The sequence below is a fragment of the Sander lucioperca genome, chromosome 4, assembly GCF_008315115.2.
Source record: "Sander lucioperca isolate FBNREF2018 chromosome 4, SLUC_FBN_1.2, whole genome shotgun sequence".
Lineage (NCBI taxonomy): Eukaryota > Metazoa > Chordata > Actinopteri > Perciformes > Percidae > Sander > Sander lucioperca.
Window position 1 is genome coordinate 14286429 of NC_050176.1, and position 26109 is coordinate 14312537.

Consider the following 26109-nt stretch of genomic DNA (forward strand, 5'->3'; position numbering starts at 1 on the left):
CACACACACACATGCACACGCATAAGCATGCAGAGTCGTGCACTGTTTTACAATTGAGTTTGTCTTTATTAAAAGCCTGAACAATTTTGTCCAGTTTAATTAAATGTAGAACTAAAAGAGAGCAGAAAGTCATATGTTGAATTTATGTTTTATTAAATCTCAACTACATCAGTTCAGCCAATCAGTCAGAATGAAAAGACGCACGAAAGCAGCTCATGTGCATGCCTATTTGTATGCCTGCAAGTGTGTCTGACTACTTATATTGTAACTCTTAGGATGAGAGTGTATAACCAACTTCCAGCTACTCAGAACAAATTGGGTAAAATGTATTATTTTTTTGAAGGGAAATCCACGTGATTTTAGATCCTCTAATCCTTGTTGCCCGACATCTTATTGGCATATTTAATATCTTTCCCTCTGTCTCGCTTTTTCGTTATAAAAGTTCCATGTTGGAAATCAAGCCTGAGACCTCCCAATTTGGAACCAATCCAATCCAAGTGTGAAGAAAATCACTGTAGCCATCAGACAGTGTCATCACAAGTAATTTCACATGTAAATAGTACACATAAATGGGATATGTAAATGAGGAAAAATACTGCATGACCAAAGACTTTGATCTCAACAAATTTTCAGTTGTTAATATGCTATCTTAATTTGTCTAATGTGAAAGAAATGCATAAATGTCGTGCTAATTCAGCTCTGTTTAGTTCCGGTGTTGAGATGGCAAGACGAGTGCCTCGGGACCGTCTACAAACTACAACACCGAAAAGAGATACAAAACTATTTTTCAAAAATAGGCATATGCTTATTTTTTAAAAGTAAGTGCTGTAGTACAACTAGCAGGAGACAAGTTATAATTGAGGTAAGTTTGGAGACACTACCTTATTTAATCATTAAATTAATAAATATTTTTGTATCTCTTTTCGGTGTTGTAGTTTGTAGACGGTCCCTAAGCACTCTTCTTGCCTTCTCAACACCGGAACTAAACAGAGCTGAATTAGCACAACATTTATGCATTTCTTTCACATCTACTGCAGTCAGATTCACTGCGTTCACTCAGAAGGAATCACTTTACATGGGTAGGCACTTTTAATGACATTTCGAACATGTTAAGAGGCTAAAAGCACGTTTAAAACTTGCCCGGTTTCAGCCTCATGGGTGCTAACGCTAGCAGGAGGATAACACGGTGTAGGCAGCACCGATTGTTTTTGTTTTTCTCGCCACTGACAGCACTCCAAATTTACAGACAACAGAGCTATGTGTTAAAATCGACCGGAATTCTCCTTTAATAGGTGGATTTAGATTCTCTCAAACCTCCCAGGCTCTCTCCTTCCTTAGACTCTACAGGCAAGTGGAAGCATGCCTTCTCTGTCTATTAATCAGCATGTGCTGGGTAAAACAGATGTGATAAAATGGGCTGGTCAGTGCAGTTAATGAGCTTAACAGCAATAAATTGCGTTATAGACCTCGGTGAGGCTGCAGAATCTATCCTCACTGTGGAACAAGTTGTGGAGAACAGGAGAAAGGTTTGGTAAAGCCTCTATTTCAGGCAGTGAGATGCGGTTGAGTGCACACACGCATACATGCACACACAAAGCAACATACACTCACACAAATAGAGTGTCAGTGTTGAGGTTGAGGCTCTGACTCTTGTGGATGTTCTTCTGGGAAATCACACTGAATAAAATTAGACCTGAGGAATTATGTGTGTGTGTGTGTGTGTGTGTGTGTGTGAAACATCCCCACATTCTTCTCTCCTCTCCTCTCTCCTCAATCAATATGAAGTTCAATCATCAGTTTTTTTTTCTTCACGTGTTGCACATACAAACACCTCCATGTATACTGTTAAGAGCTATCATGATCTCAAGTCCATGGGTGCATCAACATGATCATCTCTAAGCTGTGGATGATGGTAGATCATATTGGTTGGGCTCAATTTGGTATTGCCAGCATGCCGCTTATAACACTGCGGCACCAATGGAGTGGAGGCGCCATATGAGGTGATCATCTGATAATCAAACAGCAGCAGGTAGTCACTATGCTGTCATAATCTAGTTCAATCTTTTCCAGCTTTAAAAGTGTTGGCAAAGACAGACTAGTGCTGGGTCTATTTGGACTCAGCTTGTTGTTGATACACGTGATATTATACAAGTGATATGATACACGTGATATGGTGTAGATTCAGGTCGGCATAAGTGGCATGTGCTGCTTTGTGTGCATTGAAATTGAGTGGAAACCACGCCCAACTGGCACTGTGCCGATCCGGTTTTGGGGAGCACACATTGCTGCCAATTCAGCACTGCTAAACAATGCTCACAGAAAAATGCACACATCTTACAAACACATACACTTGCAGATGTTTGTTCAAAAAAGATATCCGTCCAGATCTAGCACACTCCTTTTCCAAAGACAAAATGTGTTTAAACATGTAGTATTTGGGATCGTGCACATTGCATATCTTTCTTCTATTATTTTTTATTTATATATCTTCAAAGCTGAAGTTTGTCTTGCAGCGCTTTACAATCTTAACACAGCATGCCGTATGTAACTGTATTGCGGGGGCACAGAATCAGGTAATCAAGTCAATAAGAATAAAAAGACTATCATCTCACTTTAATATGCTATATCCTGCCTTTGGTCGTATTGATTTTATTTCAGTGTCAGTTCTCAGGTTAGAATATTGGGAGATTTACTTTCACTGACATGCTGAAAAACACAAGAAGCATTACTAAAAACATCAACCTGCACTTCCTTCCTGGCGGCATCCGTTCCCAGGCATACAAGTTCAAACACAGGAATATCTGAGCTCTACGAATATATTTTTTACCCTCCTCGACTCTCTCCCGCTGTCCTCTCCCACACCGTTTCCCTGCAAAATCAACTCTTCCTATTATACGCCCCTGAAAAGCAACAGTAAACAAAGTCTGTTTGTAAGTGATTGTTTCTCATCTATGTGTTCATATGAGAGCAGTGTTGGATCTTGTGGGTTTGTGATTGTGTGTGCTTGTGTATATTGTATGTTTGTGCTGTATTGATCGCTACTGGTACACAGGGAAATAAAGATGGATCAGTGTAAAGAAGGAAGAACAAGACAATACACAAACAACAAGAATGGCCAAAAGAATGAAAGAGACAAAATGAGCCACATATCAATCTGAGACAGAAGGAGAGATTTATTTAAGCTCTCGGAATCCTCTTTCCTTTTTGATGAATGTATTCAACGTTTCCTTCTCCCCCATATGAATTCTAAATGATCCATGTACCAAATACTCTCCTCTTGTCAGAGTCTTAGTTTGAGCAGTTTGTTCTTGTCTGAGACGGAGAAACACACGAAGAAGGCAGGTTTTGCTTTTGGTTGTTGCTATTGTGTTTTCTAATCCCTCGTTGTCTGTGGTTTTCTGCCCTACAGTACAATCACTTTGGACAATCAGCTGGTCGTCTTAGCAACCACTGCAGCGGACGCTGGACGTTACCACGTAGAGGCGGTGAACGAGATGACAGGAGAGAATGTGACAAGTCCTGCTGTCTACCTGAGCATCTCAGGTAAAAAAAACAAAAAAACATTCGGCCTGATTCTCAAAGCTTTGGGTGTAATATCAACGCTGCTTATTAACGTGGTGTACGTTCACCAAGTCACAAGCCGTGAATAAAGCCATGCAGCATAAATCCCACAAAGAAGCTTAGTAATCAAATAGGACTGATTGTGGATTAGAAGATTAGTCTTTGAGAAATTGCGACACCTTCATTAATTGACTTTGGTTCACCTTTTTTAGGCTTTTGGGGACTGGAGCATGATTGGGTTCTCGGTTTTATCACCAGGCTTGTGATTTGTTAGCACTTTCATGGATCTGAATTCATTTAGCTAAAAACTCAAAGATGCAGTTGCAATCTGCACTGTTTGTTGGCTCAGAAGGCGGTTCGAGTGGCGACATAATTACTGTTGACAACCCGTCCATACAACCTGAAAGGAGACGAGCAGCAGAGGATGTGAATGATGATTAAATACGTATCTGACACATTAGAAAAACTGATGTAATCAACTTCATTTTGAATTTGCAGGCATTCTTTTTTTGTAAACTACTTGATCCAAACACAGGAGGTCTATTACAGTAAGTTGAGAAGCTTAAATTATTGATATCATATGGATGGAAGTTGTGAGATTCCAACAGCTGAAACTGACGTAACACAGCCAGATTGTTTCATCAGAGAAGACTCACCACTCAGGTAGTCTTGTTGACCTATAATTTAACACTGCCCAATCATTTCACCTTTATTTTTATTTATTTTTTACAGGCAAGTCATTAAGAACAGGTTCTTATTTACAATGGCGGTCTGACTCCATGATCGTAGAGTGATGTTAAGTGGTGTTACGAGTCCAAGTCAGAGTTTTTAACCCCACACATTTTTTTTGGCTGAGAACAAATACCAGCCAGGAGAGCCAAGTTTTAGTTTGGAAACTTTCAGCAAAAATGTTAATTACTCACAGCTAAAATATATTACCTTGAATGAAGGTGAAGGTCTTGAATGAAAACATGAGAGGCCCTTTTACCTGAATGTTTTGCACATTGATGTTAGTGAAGGCAGAAGAGAGATAAGCAAGACAATAAAAGAGTTGTTACTCTTTGATCTTTTATATGGGTATTTTACTAATCTGTACCCACATCCCAAATGTTAGCAAGCTGCTTATCAGTGCACTATTTTTTGAAATTCACAGTCTTTTTTGATGAAATGTGTAGGTTATTATAGCCTAAATCCTGGACACAAGTTTTGATAGAGATACTGCTGGCTGTTTGTTGGTATTTAAAAAAAATAATTAAAATCATAGTTTCCATTGCCTGTTGATATGTGTTTTTATGTCATGGCAGCATAGTTTTAATTCAAGAACTCCTGAATGAATGTATTATGTTTGGTTAATGAATGGCATGCAGCCATTTGTTCATTTAGGAAGAAATAGGCTACACTTACAAGAACTAATATGTCAATTCTTTGCTTCTCCCTCTGTATTCCTGCCTTAGTCACGGCCTTTATCGCTGAATCACTTTATATCCTTCTCCCTATGTGGCTTCTCCTTGGAGGCCAGAGATTAAACTGTACTGTCTAACAGTGCTTCAGCTGAAGTGTTCACTATGGTTAAATGAGAGGAGGAGGAGGGAGGGAGGGAGGGAGAGAGGGAGGGAGCACTTTGTCCCTTGTGGCTGTATAGAGTTTTAATTAGATTCTCTTTACAGGGTTGTATCCTTTGGCATCCTTTGTCACAAATGCACACACTGACACACACACACAATCACATAAATATACGCACAGTACCTTGTTACAGCTGTCAGAGTGGAGTTCTCCCTTGGGCGTTTTTTTAGTAAGGCTTCACTGATCAGTCTCCGGCCATAAACGTCTGCGTGCGTGCGTGTGTGTGTGTGTGTTTGTTTTTTGTTTTTTATCAGTGTGTACTTTCTACAATAAACATTTCTTGTTGCTTATAAAGCAGCAGGTTTGAATCAGTTATTTGTTATTGAGATTGGAGAGGAATGAGGGATTCAATAAAAACTGGAGGACAAGTGAAAGAGTCAAAATGATGTGAAGTGCAAGATGACAGAATGAAACAAACAATGAAACATGGAAACATATGTGTTCTTGCTTTATTTTCTAAGTCAGTCCTGTATATCAAACCTTTAGCAGCCCATTGGTCGGTTGGTTCGTTTTGGAAATGGAAAAGGGGCTGCAAAAATCAATTGTGAATTTGGATTGAAAATATGCCTGTATTGAGTGTACAAACTGAGCAGGAGACTGGGTCTATTAATGATAGTGATCAGTCAAGGTTTGCTAGCAGGAAATTTGAGGGAAATTTCCATTTTGTGTAAATGAGATTAAATTGAAGTGATGAGCAATTCACCAGGTTAACTGATGCAAGACAACATGTGAATTAACTCATGCAAATTGTGGTTTTTTTGTGTTCACCTGCACCTCCTCCTCTTCTTTTTTGTTATGGTTTTTACATTTCCTGTCCTATCTCTGTCTCCTTCGATTTCCTGTCTCCCCTCATTTCACATATCCATTCCATTAAGCAGCTTGTACAGGATGTGAAGACAGAAGTTCATAGCTGTCAGTCAAATGTTCTATTTCTAAAAATGTTGACTTTTTTTTCAGAAATTTACCAGAATAAATGAGATACCTATTTCCTATTCTTCCCCTTTCTTACTTTGATTTGAGCCTTGCGCTCATCAGAGAAGAACAAGAGAAAGAGACAGAAAAGAAAAAAATGAATGAAGTAAGTTATGGATGTAGACTGAGAATATGACCAACTAACCTGTTATTGTCTGGTGGAAAAAAGCTCTTTGTATGTCTGTTGCACACAAGCACAGGTATTAACACGTATGCAGTTGCATTTATAAGACCTGCTTGTCACATTCATGCTGTGTTAAGATTGACACTCAAAATCTTTTGGCTAATCCACAAAGCCTGTAAGAGCCGAGAAAAGTGGTACACAACCCGCTATATGACCTGCCTACTTGACGGATCCATTATCTGCGTGTCCCTGCCCACTATCCTGTAAGTGTGGCCTAGACTGCTTAAAATAAAAAGCACTAACTGTCATCCGTGGTCGAGCTGCAACAGCCACAATTGATAGCAGCTCAACAGCTTGGTGAGAGGTCATACACTGTAATCATTGAAAGAACAGCCCGCCTCTAACAGAAACAGCTCCTGGAGCCTTCTTTTTTCTTTTCTTTTTTTCTTTTTTTTTTTTTTTTTTTTTTTTTTAGCACCACCGACAACATATGGTGTTAGAAGAGATTTTAAGACAATTACCACTGCATACTGAACATGACAGATTGGAAGAAGATGAATCTTAAATATTCAAAGTAACACGTGCTGTACAACATGTCCAAATATCAAGTCAACACGATTCACATCAACATAGCCACTCCGGGGAGGGAGGGTCAAATTCAAGGTGCAGAACTGGTCATTGAGTTACCGTATACACTTGTGTAGTCAGTGTGTTTGCATTAGAAAGAAAGGGAGTTCTAATTGCCTCAGGGCATTTCTGTTAGTGACAGGACATGAGGATCCCTTCTCCAATTAATTAAGCTTCATGCATACCTGCTATCATCTCTCTCTGCCTCTCTATAACATACACACACACACACACACACACACACACACACACACACACACACACATTTACACACACCTTAGCCTGTCAATCAAAACAGCAGTCAGTCTCCCTGTTGCCCAGAAGAGCGTGGGCATGTCTGTGTGCTTCTCTTCAGTTCACAGTGGTGGAAGTCTTTGTAGATTTGTACATCAGACCATTAGAGCAGCAAAATATCCCCAAAGAGAGCAGTCACTGGAGGACTATTCACACACACACGTACACATAAAAGCACACAGACATGCAAATGTACACATGCTAAAGATACATGCCCAGAAACACTACGCATATCTGGACATCATGAAAGACATGCACTTTACAAAATGAAGAAACGAGACAAAACGGCTTAAGAACTCAGACAACCCAAGATAGGGAAGTTATGATCCCGCATGCACAGATCTCATATACTGTATATAACAACAAGAGAGGAGAGTGCATGCAGGGTAGGCGGGAGAAAAGAACAGAAGGCAGAATGAGAGATGAGAAGAAAGAGAGGGCAGGAGATTGTGGCAGACGACTTTATGCTGATATAATTACTGTAGCACTTTAAATGCTATCTCAGCTTTGGGCTTAATAGTTGATCAACTGCCTTTATCTTTTCCATAGAGAAGACAGTAATGTCACACTTGTTAATGATTGCTGAACTGCAAAAATAGATGAGAATATTACGTGCATACATAAAACGCCAGCTTACCGAGTTTGACTTTCTTTGACACAGAGTACTCCAGCGATTTAGTAATTCACTTCCATGAAGTTTGGGGACTTACACGGCAGTTCAAATTTTTTTCTTTAAATCGATGCAGGCTCATTCTTGGCTCACGAGACGAGACAATACCCGATATTGGGTTAACGAGACGAGATGAGTTTTTAACACTATTTTAAAGAAAACTTCAATGGCGTGTCTTGTCTTTTATTCAATCGAAAGTCACAAAATAAAAAAACGAGCACTGTGAAAGGTTTTGCCACAAACTCAAATGGCTTCTCATCTGTATAACTAACCTCTTCAGACCTAATAACTGCAACGTTTCCTCCGGGAATCCAAAATGCTGCCACACAATGATTTAAAAGTGGCAGGTAGGGATGGTTACTGTTCACATTTTTACCTAAAATTTGGTGCCAGTACCCAACGGTACCCTTTTCTGGTACTTTTCCCCTGTAATACCAAAACAAATATTTTTGTTTTTATTTGCTCTTAAATCTTTTATGTTAAGCACTTTGAATTGCCTTGTTGCTGAAATGTGCTGTGGAAATAAAGTTGCCTTGCTTCGCCCTACAACATCCGGTAGTCACCAGGGCATAGAGAACGCTGTTGTGCCCGTCTGTCTCGGAAGTGGAACGTTAACTGCACCATAATCTCGCCATTATATTATTTATATTGCAGCAAACGCTGTCTCCGTGAAGTTTTGAAAACTGTAACCCCACTTACGACCACTTTACCGGCATTGCCAAGACTCACTGTGACTTTAAACAAGCTGCCGAGGCGATGTAGTCCCTCTCCGTCTGCACCGCAGCTCTTTGTGTCGTGTCAGAGCTGAGCCACGTTCTCTGTGAAACATGCAGAGAAGCTCGTGCTTACGCGCTCTCAAGTATCGAACTTTGACACTGCTTGATTTAACGTGAATCTGTCCTTGGTAGTATTGGTATCGCGACATCTCATCACACCTCTAGTAGAGGCCAACATGTCCTGACTTATAGTCCCCAAATGCAATTGGTTGCATCTTGTTGTTAGACCCTTGTTGCCGCATAAATGCTAACATCTTTCAAATTCCACAATACTACTTTGTAACACAGGCGTTTTTACATTTAAATTAGTCTCCAAAGCCAAGTTGAGATGACCGTGGTGCGACAGAGTCGCACATCCCATGACTAGTGAACTGATCTTAAGTAAAATCTGCGTAGCTCCCCTTTAAAATGCTCTACATATTGTACCTCCATAATCACAATGCAGTCAATGCAAACTTTCTACAAAGTTTCCAGAAATAAGTTCTCTTGAACACAAGAAGGTTGGAAGACGTTCCAGCTTGTCTTTGAAGCTTCATAGTTCTGCACATTAATGATTTGAGTTATAAAGTTGATTCTGCTGAATAAAGAACAGAGACAATCAGTATGCAGTTATTTCCTCAAGTACTGTATACAGAGCAAATATAGAGCAGAGCAATCACAAAGAAGAGACAACGAGGCGAGGCAGTGCCGCAAGAGCAACACAGAAGAGAGCTCAGGGACAGATTGGGTCCAAATGCATAAATGCATTGTAAAATAACCTTATAACCTTTCGTAACCTTAATCATTGCATGTGTGTATGTTGGGGAGGGTGTGGGAGTCTGAGTTTGATTACCTCGGCTTGGTGATTGGAAGAGAGTCTGTCTGAGTTTGATTACGCCTCCTGTTGGAGACCGCCCTGGTGACTCCACACACACACACACACACACACACACACACACACACACACACACACCCCTTCCCCCCTGCCTCCATCAAGCAAGGCTTGTTGCCCCGTGACCCTGAGAAGTGACGGAGTCGCCTTTGTCAGGGGCTGAAATAGACTTGTGTAGCATCTTTTGACTCTGCTGGCCTCCATATAACCCGGACTGACACACAGTGTCACATATACACACAGAATTGGCTGGGAAAGTAGATATGAATGAAGAAAAAAGAAAAACTATATTTAGCTTGGAACATTCAAACAGCTTATGGCACAAGACACTCAAGTTACTGCCTCTTTTATAAATACACATTTTGAAGTATTTGACGAACACTGAAACCTGTTTCTATAAGTGTGTGTGTGCTCGGTGATTATGTTTGCGTTGTTATTTTTATGCATGCCTGTGTGTCTCTGTGCCATTTGTTTCTTTCCCTCCCTTCCAGATGCTTCCTTTCCACATCACTGACTCTTAAATTAGAGCCTGCCGTGGATCTTTCTGTTCATGTGTGTGTGTGTGTGTGTGTGTGTGTGTGTGTGTCAAAACATCCGTGTGTGTGTGTGTGTGTGTGTGTGTGTGTCTGTGTCTTTGCTCCAGGTCCCATCCCAATTGTTCTGTGGCGCATCTAATTGGAGGTATTTTAGTGTCCCTGAAGAGAGTGAGTGATTGTGTTTTTGTGGGGTGGAATGCATGTGGTTTGTGTGTATGCACATGTTTGCATGTGTGTGTGGCATGTGTGTGTGTGTGTGTGTGTGTGTGTGGTGTGTGTGTGTGTGTGTGTGTTAGTTTGTTGTAGTGTGGTAGAACCCGAACACCTGTGAGCCCTCATTTAAAAGCTTAAACGTAAGATCAGAGAATCCCCTGTGTGCAGTCGTTGTTTCCAATGCTGCACCTTCCGCTCAAGGTGTTTTGCATTTTGCTGCATCATGCCTTGCTAGGCTTCAAGGAACACCATAGAAACCTCTTTAACCAACATGGCAACGTAATGATCTGTGCCATAATCTGCCTCAGTGTGCTTCATGTCGATAGGACACGTGCATAGTCTTGCAGCTTCTAATTTTGGTTAGGGAATATGTCTCCAGAGATTTTTTTCGTCATACCAGTGAGAGAAGACTACCGACAGACGTGCAGTAGAGAAGACAGATGTGCAGTAGTGATTCTCTCAGACTTTTTGGCTGGTGACCCCTAAAAACAAAACAAATGCCAAATTGGATGCTGCAACTCACCACCCCCTGATTCAAACGCAGGTGTATCCACTGAACAGTGACTCTAAATCTTTCTTTCTCTCTCTCTCAAATGACTGCTCTTGGTTATTAACCAGCAGAATCTATGGTAATGTTTGGAAGCAGCTGCCAATATTCTATGTAACAGCGAGATCAAAATGGCTCATTATCAGTGACGGTCATAGAGTATGCTAGACTTTTCTTCTATCGGCTAACGCGGACCTTCCTGCATAGAATTTCTTTTTAATGGGTGCTAAACTATGATTGTCAACAGCAGCGGCTCTCAGATCAAATACTAACATGTTCCTTTGATTTTGTGAAAGATTGGGTCAAAGGATAATATTAATTACAGTAATGACATTTTCATTGATTAGCACTGAAAGTAGAAGAAAAGAACATCTCACTCAACTAAACACAAAAAAGGGAGATAGGTAAGGTAAAAAAAGACACCGGGTGTACCTGTTAGTGAAGAGTTTTTTGGCACTCGTTGAAGAAAGACGCGACCCTGAAGCTGAATGATTTTTGCACACTGGAGAGAGCATAGCTGAAATCTGTCCGTGCATTTTATTTTCCAGTGCTGAAGTTAAAAACTGAGAACTGAGAAAATGAATCTGCAAGTATTTTGATAATTATTATTATTAATAAAAAAAAAAGCCAAAGATTCACTTGTTCTGTGGCCGGGTTGGTTCAGTGGGTAGAGCAGGCGCACATAGACATAGAGGTTTATGCCTCGACGCAGAGGTCCAGGGTTCGAATCCGACCTGTGATGATTTCCTGCATGTCTTTCCCCTTTCTCACCTAGCTGTCCTATCCATTAAAGGCAGAAGAGCCCAAAAAATAACTAACTAACTTTGTAATTCAAGTTTTTTTATTGCTTTTTCCTTTGGTGCATGACAGTTCAGCGTATCACATACAGAGACATTTCCTGTTACAATACAAACCGAGTCTTAACCATGGACAGAACAAACAAACAAAAACAATAATAATTATATATATATATATATATATATATATATACCGGGGGGAAATATCTCCTTGAATGCCGTATCCAGGCTTGACATGATGCCTGATCAATATCTCCACATGCCTCCTCCATTGCCTGTAAAAGGGCTACCTGTTGATGAGGATGACGGTCGTACACTTTCCAACGCCAGGCAGAGAAGAACTCCTCGATGGGATTTAAGAATGGAGAGTATGGAGGGAGGTTGAGTGCCATGAAGAATGGGTGGTCCGTAAACCAGTTGCGGACCAAAGCAGCCCTATGGAAACTTACATTGTCCCATATGATGACATATCGGGTATGCTCTGGTCTCTGAACAGTGAGCATGTCATGTAAGGTGTCCAGGAATGCAATAATATGTGCAGTGTATGGGCCTATTATTGCATGATGGTGAACAACACCATTTAGGCTTATAGCTGCACACATGGTTATGTTACCACCACGTTGTCCTGGGACATTGATGATGGCACGGTGTCCAATAATGTTCCTGCCACGTCTCCTGGTTTTACTGAGGTTAAAACCGGCCTCATCTACAAAAAGTAGCTCATGTCCCATAGCATCTGCTTCTAGTTCCATCACTCTCTGGACAAGACAAAACAAATGCAACACATCAGGCCCATGCACAGCACTACAGTATGCACTTCCAAATTCAGAACCAATGACACTATAGCTTACCTGCACATAGTCATATCGCAGTTGCTTTACACGTTCTGTGTTTCTCTCGAAAGGAACTCTGTAAATTTGCTTCATTCTTATTCTGTGGCGCGCAAGTACACGACTTAGTGCAGAAATGCTTACACTGTGTATATTTTGAAAGATGGTGTCATTATCAATTATGCGCTGCTGTATTTCGCGCAGTCTTATTGCATTATTGGCAATCACCATGTTCACTATATGGGTCTCTTGCTCTGGAGTGAACATTCTTCCTCTGCCCCCAACATCTGGACGTCTAGCAATTCTGTAAAGTAACAATTTCAGTATTTTTGCATGTATGGTACTGTTGTGTTTCTCATTAGAGTATGGCAGTGCTACAAAGTACTTACCGATTCTCATTTCGAAATGTCCTAATGATGCTTGCCACAGTGTAGCGGCTCAAATTAGGCTGAACGCGTTGGCCAGCTTCCCTCAGGGTCATCCCATGGTTGATGACATGGTCCACTACTGTAGCTCTGATGTCATCAGTTATTCTATTTCTTACTCTTCTTACCCTTCCTCTTTCCCCTCCTCGTCCTCTTCTTGCTCCTCCTTGTCCTCTTCCTCTAACTTCCTCTAACCCTCTCGCTTCTTCAAGTCCATGTCCTCTCCCTCCAATTTCTTCAACTCCACGTCCACGTCCTCGTCCTCTTCCTCGGCCTCCTCTGATTCTCACTCTTCTCACTCTTACTGCTCCTTCCATTGTACTCCACACAGACAGCTTACCTGTGGCTTATTCATAGTGCTTAGGCTGATTGCAAAGTGAACTAATTATCTAAAACAGTTTTCACATGTGAATGTGTGCCAGACAGTTGGCAAAATAGTGTTAATGATAGCCATACATGTGTATAATTTTGCTAGTAGTGTGTTGGAAATGTGGTAATTGAGTGTAAGCACAGAGTTGTGTTTAAAGTTCTGCAAAAAGAGTGTTGTGCTGTGAATTGTGCCTACAGTTTTGCAAAGTGTGTGTTACAAAATTGCAAAATGAGTGCAAAGCAGTGTTTGTGCTTTTAGTTTTGCAAACTCAGTGAGTGGTTTTGCTATACGTATTAATAGTTTTAGAAATTGTGCTACAAGATTCACGATTAGCGCTTAAGCAATCAGAAAAAACTGTAAGTAGTTGCATAATTATTTATACGCTGCAAAGAAACTATGGTCCAGCTCAAGTCGATCCTTTTAAAGTAGAGATTGCGTAGGACGCCTGTTATTCAAGCTGTCGGAAGGCTAGTTACGTAGATAACCATCCTAGAGGGCACCTAACAGAATTACTGATGCATGTAATTGCATATAAACCTTGAATTATTGGTACCAGTATGCTGGAGTCAGACTAGCACACTTACTATATCTATAACCTGCCAGGTTAATTTGAAAGATTGAAACTTGTGTAAGGACTACAATGATCTCTTTTGTAATGAAAGTCTGGTCATTTAAAGTCTACAGATGTGGAACACACACACACAGACGATCATACAAATAGACACTAATACTCAGTGGTTTTGATAAAGAGGTTTGGCTAATGAATCAGTGCTTTGATTAACTCCTGCTACGGCTGATTGTGTCTGGAATTATTATAGTCAATATTTCAGTTGCAAAGGGATCAGGCTTGTCTTTGTTGATCCCCATCTCCCCTCTCTGTCTGTTTCCTCTCTCTCTCTCAGTCCCTTCTCTCTTTCTCTCTCAGTGTAATGAGGCTCCTCCGTGGTTCTATAATTAAAACAGTGTACAGACAGAGAGATGGATTGACGGAAGGATGGACAGGAAACTGACTCATAGACTGTGTCAGTATGACAAATGAACTGTGCGTGGCTATGTGTGTATGCTCTACTTGTTCCACGTAGTAATGGATTTAATTGCAAGTGTGTTTTACAGCATGATGAAATAGATTAGGATGGATGCCCATGTATAAGGCTTTGACAGAGCATTTCACACTCGTACACCCACTTATACTGTCTCCAAATCCTTTTCCATTCATGACGGGAATAGTCAATAGAGAAAAAGAAGGCAACAGAAAGGCAGGTAGTGAGAGAGGTGTCCAGTGGGAGAGGAAACAGACCAAAAGTCACAGACGCTGGGACAAGTTTCTAAGAATCAATGAACAAGCAGAGGCTGTGGAGGTAAAGAGGAAGAGCAGGAGGAGCAGGAAGAAGCTCTGAAAGTTGTAATGTTACATCTGTTACAACATTGTTTATTGCAAGGCACCAGTTAGTCAGGGCACTGTGATGTATGATCTTCGTCTATACTGTATACTGCATTGTTTGAGCCAGCATTTTGAACGACTTTTCTCCATTGCTCCATTGCTTTGTTTTTTTAATTACTCTAAAGAAAACATAATGTTTAGAAAATTATCATATGGATCAACATTATGGTAATCAAGTACATACTTGGTTTCACCTAGGTTTAAGTGTGCCACTGACCAATGAATTAGGGTTTTTTCTTAAAGTCAACTTCAAGAATTTGATAGTTCATATCTATCTAGAAAGCCAGACCAATTTAATGTACATGTCATTATTCTGATCATTACTGTACATTCAAAGCAGGCTTCATATCGTATAGTGAATTCCATAGTTGTTTAGCTGTGGTAATAATGACAAACATCTGTTAAGTCATGTCTGATAATTGAAAACTGATGATATCAGATATTATGACAGCTCTCTCAGTCTCTGCTTTGGTTGCCGAGCTAACGTTAGCTAACTTTATAATAACACATTTTCAGATATCGACTGCTATATAGATACTCCAACATAGCGGGCTGGATTATGACGTGCGCGGCCAGCTTACACAGAATTGTTTATTAACCAACAGACCATCATTCTGTTGGTCATCTTGGCACTTTTTCAGACACAGGTTTGCTACATAAGGTAATAGGGCGGAACAATATTGGAAAATGATCTAATAACGTTTAGTTTAGTTTTTTTACTAATTTTGCAATTACCATTTAGTATGTGATTTTTTAAGTTCCATATCTTCCTCTATCTTTTTCCTTATCCATATTATTGTTATTGAAAAATAAGTATGAATCTTACTTATCACCTGTCAGTATCAGTATTGTAACAAATCACACAAACCAAAGTGCACATTAATTGAGGCTCGAGTTTCTAAAATATTTAGATAACTCAAAGCCTCGTTGTAAACTTGTTGTCAACTGTTACTGCTTCAGCTTCCAGACCGGGGTCCTGACGTTGATGCTCTGTGTGAGTTTTGTGTGTACATCAAGTGTGTTGATACGTTTGTTAAGTTCAGTCATCCCAGCAGCATCTACTAGAACAAGCAGGGGGGGGTTTGGACCGATGAAGGCGTTAACGTAGTTGATGTACTATCGTCATCTGCACTTCTCCAGGCAAATACTCGGGTAGGGATACCATCTCAGCTCCCTTTAAAGAGATGAAATGCACGAGCACACACGGAACACACACGGGATGCAGAATGAGGTGTCAAGTGCGCAGATAAGTAGTGTGGTGCTTGTGATTTTAATGATCCTGTCAGTCACATGGCGGTTCCTTATCGCCACATCGCTGTACACCCTGCAACCCAAGACTGTGTGTGTGTGTGTGTGTGTGTGTGTGTGTGTGTGTGTCAGACAGTGAGAGTGCATGACCAATAATATCAAGAATAGGAGCTTTATTCCAGCTAAGGCCTCATGTTGGACGCTGTGTGCATGGAAACAGACGTTTTACAGTTCCCCCACTGTGTTCAGTAGTGGTTCTTTATTTTGATACTCATCACTGTGTGGAAATGTGTGAGGCTTCACGACTCCAAACTGAGCAACCCAACGGGAGACACTGTTCATATGCCAGCTTGTATCAGCACATACTGGTATTCAGGGGTTTTATAAACAGTTTTCAGAGTATGCCGAATATAAATGAAATATTATTGTGCATGCCAACACACTGATTGTCTCTGTGTGTCAGTGATTCCTGCTGGGCGTAACAGGTTATTGGAGTAGCAGGCCAGTCAGCAGATGTTAATTTGAAGCAATAGCAGTGGAAGAGACAACAAGATATTGAATGGGGTAAAAATTGAATGATGGGGTAGAGTAGCAAAGGAAAGATTGGATTGGAGGAACAGAAGTAAGATAAAGATGGGTAAATAGGAGGAGAGATGATGAGATGCTGAGGAAGGGGTATTACTATGTTCAATGGCAGAGGGAAGGAGGTGATAGTGTCATTGCTGCTTGACTTAGCATTTGTTGTGTGTGTGTGTGTGTGTGTGTGTGTGGGGGGGGGGAGCAATATGGATACAATTTCTGTAATGGTATTTATTTGTAGATTTTATGGAAATTAAATTGAGAAACTGTTTAGTTGTGCCTGTGGCTCAGGAGGTAAAGCAGGCCGTCCACTAATAGCAGGGTTGGATGTTACTCTTTTACTCTCTATGTTAAAGGATCCTGGAGTAGGACACTGAACCTCTATCCAATATACAGTATAACTCAAGCGGTGTGTGAAAATGAGAGGCAAATTGTAAAGCGATATTTGACAAAGTCAAATATATAAACATTTCAAAACAAATTACTAATAGAATTGTCACTTTTTATTTGAAATCCTAGAAACATGCGTTACAGTAAGCGCAACAGGCTGTGCCTTGTACTCTAGCAGAGGGCATTCGTAAATTGCACTCTGATCTATTGAATGACTTCTTTCCCTTTACAGTTTTTTACGATTGCTATGACAATTTTTTCAAAACTTGTAACAACTTTCCTAAACTCTTAACGCAGTTAGCACAACATCCGTCTGTGTAGGCTATACAATTAACACATTTCTTGTTGCTTTGACACAAAATGCATACACTTAACACAAATTTAAAATGCTTGAACTTCTTTTACACACAAGCTCCACCAAGACCAAAACAATGGATCTTTACTGCCATATTTACAAATGCTTTCACTCTGTATGTCTGATCAGATAACATGTTCTAAACCTAACGTATAGGCTAAAGTCAAAGTGAACAGCTGTTCATATTGTAAATTGAAACACAAATATATCCCCTGGATTTTGTTCCATTGCTACTGAGAAGCAGCTGATTGATTGAAATAGATCGATCACAGCTGATTGACATCTAGGAAACACACTCAGGTGTTGAGGTTCTTTCAATCGCATGATCATATGGTAGTACATCAAAGAGGTCCTATTTGAACAATATAGATAAACACAAAGAAAGGAGGAAATTGCCTGCACGAGGGAGAGGAAGACGAGTACTAGGACAATTCTGTCTCTGTCTTCTTTTTTTCATAGACTGTACATTCTATAAAGCTACTCTGAGATGGGTCATTCATTTTCGGCATTGAATTTCTGCAGCAAAAGAAACAAAATGCATGCATTTACTAAACCCAACAAAACAAAAATGTAGAAAGGCTTCAAGAGAAACTGCAGTGCAAAACACAATCTATGGTCAATATACTATATATACAATTGTCTATTACTGTAGTAAACAAGACAATTGTTGTCTCTTTGTTAACACAAAGAAGGAGTCCTGTTAAACTAAACCATCCGAGAAATAATTTGACACTGTAGATGGAAAAATTGTGGATAAAGGTGAGGCTGTTTGCTGCCTTTTAAAAACTGTCTACTAGCATTACCATGACAACAATTCTGAAGTTGAACTATTTTTATTGTCATATTCTCAGACTCAGTCTTCTGTGAAACTCAGAAGTAGAATTTCTTCAGTAATCAAACAAGAGTTTTTACAACAAACAAACATTCTTACAGAAATAAAGAAAAATAGAATCACAAATCATCAAATTTAGCAACAACAAAAGTAAAGAAATAAGAACAATTACTGGATAAATTGCTATTGGGATACTTGTGTGTGTGTGTGTGTGTGTGTGTGTGTGTGTGTGTGTGTGTGGTGGGGGACTGGGGGGGCAATGTCTCTTCCACGTCCGACTCCCCTCTCTCTTTGTCCTCCTCTTACTCTGACATGTTTGCAAAGTTCTCAGAATGGCTTACCTGAGGCCTATCTGTATTGCTAAGGCTCAGACGTGTGTTTCAGAAGTGTTTTCAGGTGTGTATGTAAGTGCCTACAATTTCCAGATGAGTTTTGCATTTTGAACAGTGTTTTCCCAATGACAACAGGAGATTTCGTTTTTGAACAAAGTGTCTAATGTAAGAAAACGTGTGTAGTGTTTCGCAATAAGTGTGTTACAGATTTGCAAACAAAGTGCAAAGTTCACAATGTGTTTAAGCTATGGTTACACTGTGTTTAAGGTATGCTACAATAAGTTTAGGTATTGAGGCTTTGGTCTAAGCATTGTTTTTTAGTGTGTAAGCAATGGGCAAAAACTGTAAAGTAGCTTCACTCAGTGAAGTCACAGAGGCACCACTAATAAACCAAATTAAAACTGACTTTTTTGGGTCTTATTTGCTCAAATATTTGTAGATACTGGTGCTTTAGGAAATAGGTTTAAAGTAAGTTGTAATGTGAATATGATGTCCTGTGTGTGTGTGTGTGTGTGTGTGTGTGTGTGTGTGTGTGTGTGTTAATTAAGCAAAGTAGAGAAGATGCTTCTTTTCAATACTGATAGTAACTTTAAGGCTACATTTACAGTACATTGCTACGTTTTGGTTTTTAAGCAGAGTTTATGAAATACGATGTTTTATTATAAATTCAACAACAGCTCAACGATATATAGAGCTACAAGTTCAACTGAAATGATTAGACGATTAAACACTTAGTTGATTGACAGAACTGTTTTGATCATTTTCAGTTTCTAAAATGTAAGGGTTTTTCTGCATTGAGTACTTTTACTTTTATTCTTTAAATACATTTTCCTGATGATACATGAGCTTGACATAGTTTTTTTTTTTACCCTGGAAACAGCAGTTCTAGATAATCTAAATTCAAAGACCTCTTAATTGCTTTTTCGGTCGCTTTTGGCCGTATGTCATAGTCAAGGTCAAGAATGAAGTTCGACTTTTAAGCCAAAAATACATGTTAAATACATGTTGTACATATATTGTGATTTATAGAGCCAGTAATGTTTCATATTCTCACACCAATAAACGCACACATTTACATATAAAAAACACTCAAATTCACAGTTATGCACAAGCACACATATATCCCATTTCTTCATTAGCTGTTGAACTGACACCATGGACTATGTGGGTGGTGCTTTTTACTTCCTTACCTCGCTAAAATGCAGCTACGTTTCACACCCATTTACAAATTCACACACACACACACACACACATACGCACTTATGTATGACTGTGTGCTTGTCCTCTTGTCCCCTGCATCAGTGTGTATGTAAGTCAATGTTTTTCAAAGTACTTGAAAATAATTAGTGGAAGAAAAAGAGAAAAAAAAAAAAAGAGAAGCGGGTGAGGCATAGCAGAAAAGAGATGAGGACAGAGGGATAGGGTACCAGAGAAAGTCAAAGAAAAGAGGCGAGCTGTGAGCAAGTGCGAAATTGGGAAAGCTTTGAAGACGATAGAGATGGATTGGAAGGAAGAAAGAGAGGCAGAGTGTAAAAGTTGAAGATTGAGAGGGGATGCTGAAAACAGGAATAGATCAACAGGGCCTTTAATCCAAAAATAGTTTTCTCCCTTCTCCTCCTTCCTCCTCATCCCTACTTACCTCCCCGCCACTTTCTTCTCCCCCATCTGTTTGTTCAGAGTGATTGAAGAAAAGAGGACACTCACACACACACAAGTGTGTGTGCGTGTGGACATATTGTGATCCACAGACAGACAGATGATGTCCATTACCAGGCCATGCTGGCCGGAGTCAGGCGGAACAGCTGCAGCCAGATCTCACTGATCTATCACTGTTCTAATGAATCTGTTATAGCCAGGCCCAACCAATCAATCTCTGAGCCACTTAATCAATTACGCCATTAATCAGACACAGACCCTAACTGTTCTTGCCCACGTGAGTGATCATTTTATATATATACAGAGACATAAAGACACAGGCATAACCCATGTGCACTTATACATACAGGACACGGAGTCGGTCAGTGTGGAAGTGATTGTGAGAGTGAACTTTGCTTTATTGCATTACATTCAGGTAAACAGAAAATATTTAGGGGTGACCTACTGAAGTGTTAAGTGATATTTAGTGATACTTATCAAATAATTGGCTGATTTGATTATATTTTCTGCATTGGAGCATTTAATTAGTGTGATAATATTAGCTTCCTAAATGTAAGCATTTTACTACTTTATGTTATTGTAAATTGGCTATTTTGTGATTTTGGGACTGTTGGTCTGACAAAAAAAAAAAACAGTTTGAAGGGTCCTTGGGGTCTGGGGAATTTTGATGGACATTTTGCACTATTTTCTGACATTTTATAGAATAATTGCTGGGACACACATTACAGTGGTTGATCCGATTCTAAAAATTGACGTCTTTTGTTCCAGACCAAGTTGGACTAGGCCTGTTTCAATGTCATCTCATCTAAATTTAGCGTTTCTTTTCTCTGTGAGTTGCAATATATGAAATAGCAAGGCAAACTCATGTATTTGTGTTCTGGCAGGATTTAGTCAATGGCCCCATGATGCAACTGCCTTCATATCGCCCAGTTTATTGTCTTCTGTATTCACTCGTCATTCAATATGTGCTCCATTCTGGCTGCTAAGACTTAAACAAATCTGAATGTTGGTGGTTGGTCGTCTGGAGTGTCTATGAGGTTTCAGTAATCTTAAAGTCTGTTTCCAGCTTAAATTATTCTATAGATCGAAGATAATGTGCTATTACAACATTCTCACAAGTAAATTGCACGCCAAAATGTGCAAGATGGTTCTAGTAAATCTGTTTCAGACTGTACAATATCAGTTTTAGGCATGTCAGATGGTGCGATTAATTGATGGTGGAAAGCAAATGCAGGTTGTAAAACCGATGGTGACCAGGGAAAAGAGGACAACATGGAATGTCAATTATATAAAGTGAGTCAAAAGGATGCGTCTCACGGTGCACAGATTTTGACAGACGTCATTCTGGGACAGCCACAAAAACACACAGAGTAAAGGGGCCTTAACTTAATACATTAATTAATTGATTTTTAAAAAACAATCCTAACTTTTAGCCCTTAGGAATATACAGTACTATATATTGTGCATGGTTATCTTTAAGGAAGTTTCCTAAAGGGATTAAAAATATTCTTTGTACAGCATTGCATTTCTAATCTGCTAAGACTGGGAGAAAGTGTCCAAAAGTAGCCAAGGAAATGCCAGGACATGTTGCCCTCCATTGATCTGTCACATTCCACCAGGCCTCATCCCTTCACTCGCTGCCATGTCCCCAATGAATGGACTGTGTTAAAAGCAGAAACTACACAGCGAACAGTGAATGCTTAACTGGAATACCACTTGTTTCTAAATGAGGCACTTCAAATTCAGTGTCCCCTTATATATAAGGCTTATTTACTTTTGCTGAGGGTCTCTTAGGCACAGTTCTTCAAGTGCAGGACAGATAGACGTGATAGCAGAGAGGTTGAGAGATAAAGACAAAGAAGGGGTGACAGTGAAGAAGAAGTGTGAGATAGGGTAGTACCCTGCAGCATACTGGATAAAGAAGAAGAAAAAAACAAGGTAACAACCTGCTTTAGTAATGATGCATCCCCTCCTTTCTTGTCTCTCTTGGTCCCTTCTCCATCTGGTATTTCACCCGGAGGTGTTGGGCACACAGCAGCACCACCTCACTGAACTTTGAAAGCCCCACCTTTTGGCTCCAACTTTCCCTTATGTATTTCATCCCTCACTACCTCTCTCTCTTGCCTTTTTATATTTCATACTTATATACTTATATTTTTTTTGTCTCTTATTAGAGGCGCAAACTTGCGGAAGTGGCACACTGCTTTGAATTGGAAATTATATCTAATTTTTTCATGCCATCATTAGGCTCACAGTATGAATGTAATGAAACATGGCACCCATGTTCTTTTTTTTTTTTTTTTTACATTTCCCTTGTACTTTTGTTGTTTCTTTTTAAGCCTGGATGTTTGTTTGTTTATCATTTTTAATGAAACATTTGTATTCATCGTCTCATTTTTGGTCATGTTAAACAAGGGATTGATGGGTTTTTATCTCAAGTGCGCATTTAAGTGCAGGCATTCTGTTTGGGCACAAATAAACCTAAAGTCTGTATGGAGAGAAAAAGGAAGAGGAGGAAGAATGGCAGGGATAAGCTAAACTTTTTTTTCTTTCACACAGTGAGCCAAGAATGTCAAAACCTGGTGACATTTGGGATTCCAAATCCCAAGGATGATTGACACCAGCGTTTACCTGTATGTGTATGGGAGACTGTGCTGTGCATACCAGCTGCCTGTGTGTGTTTGTGTGTGTGGGGGCATGATTGACATGGTAAATTGGAAAGGTCAACTGATGCTAGTGTTTTGGTACAGACAGACAGCGGGAAGATGAAACCTTCCCAGAGTCCACATTTATGGAGGGAAGGAGAATCTGAGCAAAAGACAGGATTCGGGAGAGCAAAGTGTAGGCTTGTGTGAAAACTAAGTTTTAATATGTAAACCTGCTCACTGCTGTTTTTATGCTGTGTATAAATGAAAACTCTCCTCAATTCTGGTCAGATTTACAATGTGAGACAGACTACTGGGTATAAGGAGAGGAAGCATACGGACTATGAAATTTTACCATCTGGGTCCTTCAGGAATTTCTCCGAGGTCTGAGGTCAACACTCCAGCCAGCTTATTATTTTACCGGACACAGCTGTGTGTGTGTGTGTGTGTGTGTGTGTGTGTGTGTGTAGATGGGGTCTATGCATCCTTGTGTTTCTTTCCGTGAATGTCAGTGTTGGAATTTGGAGTGTTTCTTTTGTATAGCCATTTACTGTATATGAATTTCAAATAGGTGTGTGCGTGCATGCGTGTGTGTGTTTTAGACCACGAAACAGGAACAGAGTGCAGGGAGAGTGAGATTGACAGGGTAAATTGGAATGGTAAGGGTTTTGAGGTTGAACTCTGGGTTTAAAACAACAGAGAGAGAGAGAGAGAGAGAGAGAGAGAGAGAGAGAGAGAGAGAGGCTAAAAAAAGTATCCTTTTGCTTGGGGAAGTGTGACAGTGGATGCCAATGTGGGTGGATGGGGAGAACGAAGCGAGGCTGAGCAGGAGAATAGATTGTCACCAAGGGCAAAGGGGTGTCTGGTTGTATGTAGATGGAAAGAAAGGAAGGTAGGCCCGGTGGGGCTGTTTGTGTGTCGAGAGGGAGGGAGGAAGAGGGAGTCATGGAGCGTTTGGGAGTGCTGCAGCAAATAGGTGACCCACAGCTGGGGACTAAAGGGGCAGCATCTGCACAGGTCAGCTGGGAAGGTAACACAATAAGATATGACACACATAGCAGCAGCAGCCTTTACACACCTGAAAGGAGAGGTACGGCACACAGGATTGTTGCATTGAATAGCAGACACAACACACAAATGCTGTACTTATTCCTGCTTGTACACAAACCCATAGACAACCAATAGTGCATACACACATACACACACACACACACACACACACACACACACCGTGGCAAGCACATACAGAGGACATGGTGACCTGCTTATTTGTAGGTCCTTCAGGCAGCTGAATACACAATAGTGAATTCATGAATACAAATCATACTCAAGGCCGAGACACACTTAGGCACATACTAATATTTTCAATCACCTCAAACTGTATTTAAACACATCACATTAATATCAACCACGATACTGAGAAGTAGCCTTTTTTAATATGAGTACAGGGTTAAGTGTTGGATCTGGAAAGCATCATTCACCTGCACCACAGTAGTTATCTCTGCAGTGAAATGCACATCAATAAACACATTGATTAAGACAACATATGGTCCAATGCATTGCAATGAGGGAAGTGAAAGTTGCTGGAAAATGTGTTTAGTGGATTTAGCTCTGTGAACGTCAGATGCTTTGTTGTGTTGTGAACACACACACACACACACACAGACACACACACTACTAGCTCACGCTCACTCTGTTGTCCCCTGATGTCCCCATTGTTTCTCTGTTCCCGTTTGAAACTGAAGATGACTCAGTATGACATAATTTGAATACACACGTAGAAATGTATGCCGCCCCCCCCTCCCTCCCAGACCAAAGCCATCGTGTTTCTGTTTGTGTGTCAGTGGGCATTTGTGTGTGTGTGTGTGTGTGTGTGTGTGTGTGTGTGTGTGTGTGTGTGTCTTTGCGTGTGTGCGTGCGTGTGTCCATTGCATAGGCTAAACGAAGTTTGCGCTGATGTGATACATCAGAATCTAAATTAAGGCCTTGACGCACATATTTCACCACACACACTAACATCAACACACATATACATACACATACACACTCCCAGTATTCAAGAGTTGAGTGAGTGTCTGAATAGGATTGTGGAGGGGTAGTGTATTGATAGATGAATGGTGAATGTAGTTTTCTGCCAGTAGAATGTCAATGCCATCATTTTCTCGAAGCCTACAGCTTTGCTACCCCCAGCCTTATGACAAATACAAGGAGAAGGACAGAGGGGGGAGATAGAGGGGGAGAAGAAAAGAGTGAATGAGAGAGACAAAATTTGGTAGCTGGCAGTTGATGGATGGGCTGCAAACAGCTTGTCTTCCTCTGGACTCCATGATAACATGCCGTTCTTTCTGCCCTTCCTCCCTCTCATCCATATCTTGCTCTCTGTCTGTTTTTGTTTTTTCCTTCTTTCTCAGAGTGAGTCTCCTTTTGCTGTGGGCCTACTCACTTCTGAGACGCCTTAAAGCTGCTGATTTGTGAAAGCCTATATTATCTTTTTTGCAATTTTTTAATGTGTATTTTCCAAATGTGTCATTTTGCTGCACCACACTTGAAATCTAAATTATATCTTGCCTGTTCTCCTCTTTCCCCCACTTCTTATCTCTCCTTTTGTCCCACTTCTTTTCATCTCATTTTCTCTGGCTGATGGACAGTTGGCAAGAAGAACCGAGGGTCAACAGGTAAAGAACCCATTTACATTTACATTATCTTCCCCGCTCTTTCTACTCTGGCTCCTTCTTTCTCTCTGTATATAAACAAAGACAAATATTATTGCTGTGGCCCTTCGCTCCCACCAGAATGTCAGAGCTAAGGGTTGTTCAGCTAAATGCTTTGCTGCAGGTCACATTGGCAGTAGTGGTGAGTACATGCTGAAAAAGATTTTCAACCGGTGTAGTTTCACGGTTTCTGCCTCAGGGCCAATACAGTAAGAAAGCCATACAGCAGCACACCTCTAACCTCTAGGTGAGCCTGCTGTAGGTCTTCATCTATTGGTATTATTGTAAAATAATCTGATATTTGTCATGATCCATTCAGCACACAATATCTAGTTTAGTATACAACTTCTTTTGGTTCATCATGGCCTTTAAAAGTTCTACAGGGATAGCTTTGGTCGTGTGTCAGTTGTCTATACCTAGCTGGCATCATCGTGGTGAGGCGAACTGAAGTATTTTGTTTTCCCTGTAATTTATAGCAACACTGGACAAGGACTACATCAGACAAAACCTGAGGCTTGACATTGTTCAATCTAAATTCAGTCAGCCAACTCATGTGGATGGATGGATGGATGGATTATTAAGTCAGTGTTGATATTTGGCGTCTAGGCTCTGACCTCGTCACTCCCCACAAGGAAACACTTAGCTCAGCACAACAGGGAGTGGGGAGTGACAACAACAGCTTTC

General features: G+C 40.3%; 1 protein-coding gene across 2 annotated transcripts in view; it reads left to right on the forward strand.

Annotated features, from left to right (window-relative positions):
• sdk1a (sidekick cell adhesion molecule 1a) overlaps nucleotides 1–26109 on the forward strand; it is a 261546-nt gene that overhangs the window by 128526 nt on the left and 106911 nt on the right. The window contains exons 5-6 of one of the 2 annotated variants that reach the window (XM_031289561.2): nucleotides 3410–3543; nucleotides 25363–25389. In XM_031289561.2, the coding sequence (XP_031145421.1) occupies nucleotides 3410–3543; nucleotides 25363–25389 (161 nt within the window). The remainder of the gene's footprint in view (nucleotides 1–3409; nucleotides 3544–25362; nucleotides 25390–26109) is intronic. The other variant, XM_031289562.2, reaches the window with a different exon arrangement.